This window comes from Polypterus senegalus, chromosome 15 (assembly GCF_016835505.1).
Source record: "Polypterus senegalus isolate Bchr_013 chromosome 15, ASM1683550v1, whole genome shotgun sequence".
In the NCBI taxonomy this organism is placed as follows: Eukaryota; Metazoa; Chordata; class Cladistia; order Polypteriformes; family Polypteridae; genus Polypterus; species Polypterus senegalus.
Window position 1 is genome coordinate 188,189 of NC_053168.1, and position 7,416 is coordinate 195,604.

At 54.7% G+C, this 7,416-nt stretch overlaps 1 protein-coding gene across 1 annotated transcript; it reads right to left on the reverse strand.

Annotated features, from left to right (window-relative positions):
* Positions 1-2,404: 2,404 nt before the first annotated feature.
* On the reverse strand, positions 2,405-6,779 carry LOC120515856 (eomesodermin-like). Its single transcript, XM_039737190.1, is given in 7 exon segments — positions 2,405-3,197; positions 3,200-3,603; positions 3,688-3,749; positions 3,859-4,017; positions 4,276-4,397; positions 4,531-4,685; positions 5,634-6,779. Coding segments are annotated over 7 exon segments (1,926 nt in total). The 5' UTR covers positions 6,332-6,779; the 3' UTR covers positions 2,405-2,871.
* Between the last annotated feature and the right edge of the window lie 637 nt (positions 6,780-7,416).

Here is a 7,416-nt window from a genome sequence, read left to right on the forward strand (position 1 = left end):
GAAACGAAAAACGGCCCAAAAGAGGAGCCCGCTGACGGGAATGGCGCCCGCATGTGCCCATTTAGCGGCTGGTGGTTGGTTTTTAATGCGTTTGTCTTTTTGTAGCTCCCAATAATGAGGAGGCAGCGGGGCTCGCCAGCTTGGTTTCGTGTTTTAAGCTCCGCACCCGTTAACGGGGTGAGGGTGGGCGAGTGCCGGGATGGTGGCGATTACCAGGACGACCACCCCAGCGAAGGCCTTTCTTTCGTTTCGTTTGAAATTACCGGCAGTCAAGGGGCTCAGAACGAATGGAGCGTCGCTGTGTCGCGCAGTCCCCCCCAGAGGGTCTCGTGGCATTTGCTTCAATTATTTGTACTTTGTATTCCTTTGATGACGCCGAGGTCGTGGTCTGCTCGTCCAAACGGCCCCCATTTCTCTGCGGGTTTCCTAACGGTGGTCTTTTTTTTTTTTTTTTCCTTTTAGACCGTAAATTGCATTCACTTTCCTGCTTAAGGATGTGTGTGATGGGCGCGAATGAAGACGAAGCCCCCCCAAAAAGACGACCAGACTACTGCTACAAAATAAAGGGGTCGGGTCTTCAAAGCGAGGCTTTTATTTCGTTATTCAGATCCACTCGGCCGACTTGTGAAGCCCCAGTGACACCCAATTTTAAAAGGGCACACGGGCCGAGTGCCGCCAAGGTAGCCCCCCATCCACTCAACACGTCGGGGTTCTTTTTTTTTTTTTGGAAGGAAGTTTTTCAAAGCACAACAAAAACGCCATGGCGACCCTGTAAGGCAGCAGCGACCCGCCATCACGGCCGCCCCGCTCTGCGGCTCTGCGTCTGCACGAAATACGAAGAGAGAAGAAAAGTGCGAAGGAGTCCCTGGGGCCCCGACCCGGGCGGGTGAACAGAGCGGGACCCCCGCGCCCCCCACCTCAGCATGCGCCGCTGTTTACCGAGACGCCTAATGAGATCCAGTTATGCAAAACTCGGCGTCTGACACCGAAGTGGAGGAACTCAACCTAATTAGCAGGTGTTAATTGGAGCGACTCAAACACTTATGTGCTGATCACGGGTGTGACTTTCGGCTAAAAATACGCCTCGCAGTCTCGAGCCGTCCTGGCCGCTGCCGCTGCCGCTTCGGGTTTGAGGCGTTTGGAGCCGCGGCGGGACAGCCACGACCCTCCCCAAATCGGCCTCGGAACCCCCGCTTCTCTTATGAGCGCCGTTTCACTCCGCAGGGTTTTTTTTTAATTTAAATAAAATTAAAAAAAAAAAAACATTTCGGGACCCTCGAAAACGAAAAGCGCGAACCCAGTTTGGCTTCTCGAAACTCCCGTCCACGTGAAGGAAAAGAAAAAAAAAAACCCAAAAACCACGACCGACCCCTCATATCGTTATTGACAGCCGTAACGGGGGGGCAGAGCTGGGATTGTGAAAGGACCCCCGCCGCCCAGTCCCCGGGGTCAAGGTCACTTTTACTTCGACGGTTCGGTCCTGGCCGTTCATGACAGTTTGTAAAAACTTCCTCAAGTCATTAAAAACACAAAGCCCACCATTAAAAGAGCAGCACGAGACACCCCCAACGAAGTCGCCTCCAGTGCCCCCCGACACGACGGCATGTCGCCTTCGTCCCGTTTGTGAGGTTCTTGTTCTCCTCCGCTCGTTTCCTTTTCATTTCTCTCGCCGCTTCAGCCATTTTAGAATTAAAAGCGGAGTCCTAACGGCCGGAGAGGTCCCACCGTGTTCAGGTGGATTTGTCTCGCTAAAGCCCCCCGTTGTCTTTGCAGCAAGAGGCGCAGGTCGGCCAGCACTTTGGCCGTTAAAACGCGACAGCCCCTCATTAACAACTGAACTTCTTCGGCTTATTTACTGTCGGCTCGATTTGTGGGGGGCTCGTCGATTTTTCTAGAACAAGACAAGCCCACCAGTGGCTTTTGAGAGAGGAAAAAAAAACACAGCCCGACGACAGTAAGCGACGGGGCCCCTAAACGAACCGCACCCCCCGAGCGGCGCCGCCAACTTCGATTTCTTGGAAAAGCGCACATTTGTAGAAAATGGAAGGGGAACTCGAATCACAGCTTTTTGAAAAAGATCGTTTTGTGGGGGCAGAGGTTTCGTTTTGAGAGGAGCGGGAGGCCCGGCAGGCCCGGCGTTTGAAGAGGCGAAAATGAAAAACGAGAGGCGGCCATTACGGGGGTCAACGGCAGGCGCGGTTTGGGGGAGACCCGCGACGAGGAGGAACGGCGAAAAAAAAATAAAAATAAAGTGCGCGACCGAAACCCGCGAGTGCCCAGTGCCAACCTCTACCAGCCAGAAGCGGAGCGACTGGCGCCAAGACAACAGCACCTTCAGGAGGGGGTGCCACCCTCGCCCCATGTAGGCCACTGGAGGGCCGTAATAAAAGCCGCAGGCTGCCCGGGGAGTTTTGGGTTTTATTCTTCATCCTCAGCCACACAGCACGGAGAGAAAGACATTTTGTACAAAGATGATGATGAACCCCACGCTACGGTGCACATTTACGTCCAAACTGTACATTAGAGAGAGAGAGAGAGAGAGACTTCAATAAATTAACAGAAACAGTAAGAAACGGTCATGCTTTCAAATGAAAAAAATTAAAAAAAAGTTCCTAAAAATACTCTTGGGCATCACATCAGGGCCGGGCACGGGCACAGCTGCTGTCTGAAGCAATTAAAAGCTTTGGCACCTTCATCATGGAAATCACATACAGCACATCTCAAGGGGCAAAGAAAACGGAAGCAAAAAATGTCAAGAAAGAAAAAAGGAAGAAAGAAAGAAAGGAGGACCGAAAGAATATTTGGCACTACAATGAAACACCTGAGCGAAGTTCTCCGCACATTCGAGCCCCCCGTTTGGGGTCGGTCAGGTCAGGGGCTGGCGTAGAAGGCGTAGTAGCCCATGGCTTTTGAATTCTCCTTGCCGTACTCGTCAGAGCTAATGTCCTCGCACTTGATGGTCGGCGAGTTCTCGGTGCTCGAGCTGCTCGGCGAGATCCGTCGCCGCTTGCAGACGCCAGGGTACGAGGCCGAGTCGGCAGAGTCCAGGGGCTTGACGGGGGCCGCCTCGATCCACGACGAGCTCTCCTCCCTCAGTTTGTCTTTAGCGGACAGGTGGTCTTCCGGGAAGCCGGTGGGGCTGGGCCGGGGGGACCACGGAAGGCCCGTGGCGATCTTGCGCTGGTAAGTGCCCTCGTGCCCCAGCCAGCCGCCATGGAGGCGAAGGCAGAGTCCGGGTAGTAGCCGAGGGCGTGGGAGGGCTGCAGGGGCAGGGACTTGATGCCGTAGGGCAAGAGGGAGCTGGCCGAGTAGTCCGTCTCGTAGGTTAGGTCCAGCTTGTTGGAGCCGCTCTGTTGGACGGGGGTGACAAACCACCTCTGGGCCGAAGGCGCGTTGGCATCCTCGTTCTGCGGGGAGAGGATGCCGTTAGTCTGTGGCACGGTCCGTTCGCCTCCGTAAAAGCGGGCCGGCGGGAGGTTGTTGACAAACTGCTCTTGAAAGAAGGGCTGCACGGCGTAGCGGGCACCGGGCACAATCTGATGAGAGCGAGGGGAGTCCGTCGGGGACGGCGTCAGCCGGTCGTTCTCGGGGGCCGTGTACATCCTGCAAAAAATGGAGCAACAGGGAAAGTGAAGGAGGAGCCCACCAGGCGAGGGGCCGAGCCCATCGTCGCCCACCCCAACTTACGAATCATAATTGTCACGGAATCCTTTGGCAAAGGGGTTGTGGTCGATCTTCAGCTGGGTGATCTGGGGACAAAAAAAAAGGACCTTAGAAGGAGAAGGTGTCGAGAGAGGGACCCGGGCGGGCACCGCCCGAGGGGGCAAAACAAAGAAGGCGACGACAACCACCACTCACGTCGGTGTTCTGGTAGGCCGTGACAGCAATGAACTGCGTCTCGGGGAAGGTGAAGGTCTGCGTTTTGGACTCGTTGCTGATGTCCTCCACACCTTCTTCGGTGACCTCCACGATGTGGAGCCGTGGCTGGTATTTGTGAAGAGACTGCAGGACGATCATCTAAAAGAAAGGAGGCAGAAGACGAGGTGGGCCTTTGTGCCATCTGAAGTGCAGGCCTGTACGAGGGTGGGCCTGGTCTGGGAATGGCTGCTGCCCCCCCCATCAGCCACACAGGAGAGCACTGGGACATGGAGGACAACGGGCCGTGCTGATCAAACTCACTCAGTCTGAAGGAAACTGAAACTCCATTTCAAAAAATAAAAACCACACAAAGACCCCCAAGAGGAGGTCGGTGGGCGCTGTCCATGGTGGGCTTACCTGAGTGCTATTGTTGTTGGCCCCTTTGTTGTTGGTCAGCTTCAGCTTGCCGAAGGAGATCTCCTGCCTCATCCAGTGGGCTCCGGTGTTTGGGGACTCCGGGTGGACGTACATCTTGTTACCTGCATGTGACAGCCCTGTCATTAGCGGCCATTTAAAAGCGGGACGGAGAGAGAAACCCGTAGGGCCGACACACCAAACAGATAAAGAAGAGCAGCCCAGGTCTCCCAAAGCCGCCCAGCCCGCGTCGCCTACCTTGCATGTTGTTGTCCGCCTTGCCGCACGTCACCCATTTGCCTCCCTGGAAGCGCCAGTGGTTGGGGTCTGCCAGCACAATTTCAACAAAAACGTTGTAGTGGGCTGTGAGGTTCAGGCCGGTGATGTTAAAACTCAGGAACGGGAACATTCGCCTAAGGGGGCAAAGACAGAGAGCCGTCAGGGCAGGGCAGGGCAGGGGGGCTTGAAGAAAAACACAAAAAAAACGACACGAAAAGGCCAAGCAGCGCGACAAGCAAAAGGCACGAAAGCGCGACATCCCTGTCATAGGCGCTCCGTTCTCGTGCACCAAAGTGCTTGGCGACCTCTGGGCGAACTTGAAACGAATTGGGGGAATCAAAAATTATAAATTAATAAATATAATTCACCCGATGCTGACTTTTATATTCTATAGATTGGTTTTAAAATTATGGAATTGGTTTTCGGTCTTTGGCGCGATCTTCAACAGCCGCCCCGGGAGATGCGCCAGAATTTCGTTGTTTCGAAAGGCGTCTGTCGGGTCATCCGTCCGTCCGTCCATCCATCTATCAAGACCCGGCTGTCCATTTAAAAAGGGGGGCGAATTTTGAAAACGAAGAAGTTGCCCCCCGACTGAAGGCTTTGATGGCGCCTGTCACTTGCCGAGTGCGTAACGCGAATGTGGACTGCGGCTCAACTCGCCGGTGTGGATTCTTCACGGCGACATTCGTTTATTTAGCCGTTCGTTTCCACTTTTACTGGGCGCGCGCGCGTCTCCCAAAAAGAAAGAAAGCGCAAAATAAATCAAAGGTGTTATGAGCGACAGTGTGAAGTGACCAAAATGTGAAAACTACCGAGAGGTCGAGTCGAGTCTCCTAGCAGAGCAGATCAATCGGTTCAAGTCTGAAAGTCAACGCCATTCAACGTGAAATCGCGACAGCAGCATTCATAAATAAAACAGAAATGATCCTTAAAAGAAAACGCTGGCAAATGGAAGCTTAAAAAAACAAAACTCAATACCGGATTGTAATATATAAACGAAAATAAAATAAAAAAATACACATATTATATATTATATACACCCCCCCGCATAGCATGTGAAGGGGTGCCGAGCGGCTCCTTACCTGCCCTGCTTGGTGATGATCATCTCCGTCTGGTGCCGGTGGAACTTGAGCCACAAGGGCCGGTTACACAAGTAGACCTGCGCCCGCACTCCCGTGCCGGCCCCCGCCAGCGACAGCGAGCCGATGGTGGACCCCGAGCCCACGTACGAGGGGTACAGCGACCCCGGGCCCTGGCCAAACTGGTAGCCCGAGCCGAACTGGTTCCTTCCCGCGCACACGGCCGAGGAGAAGCCGGCCGGCGGCAGCATAGATCCATAGTGCAGGGAGGCCGGGTAGCGCGTGCCGTTCGAGCCCGGGTACACCGAGGCCGGCTGCCCGGCGTAGGGGTACAGGGAGCAGGGGCCGCCCACCTCGGGGGTCTGCTGGGCGGAGGGCGAGAGGAAGTAGCGCTCCGAGACCAGGCCGTCCAGGTTGTAGCGGTTGCTGCCCGCCAGCTCTTCCTCCGCCACGGCCGGGGAGCCTTTGCGTCCATCTGCGCCAGACTTGGCTCCGGAGAAATTCTCGCCGTCCGCCTCGCTCAACATGTTGCTGCCCATGAACTTTTTCTGGCCGCTTTCTTGCTCCGACTCTGCCCGCTCGATGTCGTGGAAGTCGAGGGTTGTCGAGCCCGGGCTGTTATTCTCAGAGGCCGACAAGTTGTAGAAAGTCTTGGGTAAACTGATGGCGGTGTTGGGAAGAAGCGCTTCTCCTAACTGCATCCTTCCAAAAAAAAATAAATAAATACAAAAAATAATGTCACAAACGGAGAAGCAAAATGAACAAGGTGGGCAAGCAGGGCGGGCGGGCACGCGCCAAACGAACGAGCGAACGAATGAGGCATGTAAAGGAAGAGGCGCTCCCGGCCGGGGGGTCTTTGGGCCCGACGCTCTTCACAAGGCGATTCAGACTCTCTACATGATCCAATGGGCCCGGGCCACTTATATACGATCGTCTTCTTCACACCTCAGAGTGTGGCAGGCTCGCAGGAGGCGGGGCCTGGGCACCGGCACGGGACTGCGCCCTGGCCAGTCAGTGCGCGCCGGCAGACTTGAGTGACGTTAATTTAATTAGACAAGCTCTAATTAACGTGCCGCTGGAGACGCCCCCTCGCCCTCCAACATACGAGAAAATACTTGGCAAAGTGAGCCGTAAAGGATAGGCAACGCGTTTCACTTTGGCACTGGCACCAAAAGCACTTTTTTTTTCCCACCTTCACATGCTGTTTGTATAATAAACGTCAAACAATAAAGAAAAAAAAAACAACAAAAAAAAAAAACCACACATAACAAAACGGAGGGCACCTCCAAACCACTTCGTTAAAGTGGGGGGGCTTCGCCAAAAGGTGGTAAGTACGCCCCGGTGGTGCGCGTGTCGCGACTGTGTGGAGTGTGCCAGCGGTTTGCGCGCGCGGGTGGGGTCTGTCACACGCAGGTCCACTTCAGCCACTTTTAAGCGGGTGGGGGGTCTTTGAAGGTGGGCCCTTGTTGTTGATTCTTCCTGCTTCACTTCAGCACATTAACAGCTAACTGATTTCTCATTAGCAGACAGTTATGGGGTCTTTACGGAGCCACGTGCAACTTAGTCAGGCGAGCCGAGGACTTCGGGGGGCTCTTACGGTCCATTAGTGAACACGCTTGCTGTTGCTTTTCTCTTTCAAGCCCAAATCACACACTCGCACTGCGTGGAACAACAGGGCACCGCGCCGCGCCGCTCCGAATTCACAGGCCACGCCGAAACGGAAAACGAATTAACGGCCCGGCGGGGCTGGAGGTTCGTTTCCCGTAAATCAGGCGAGATTTGGGAG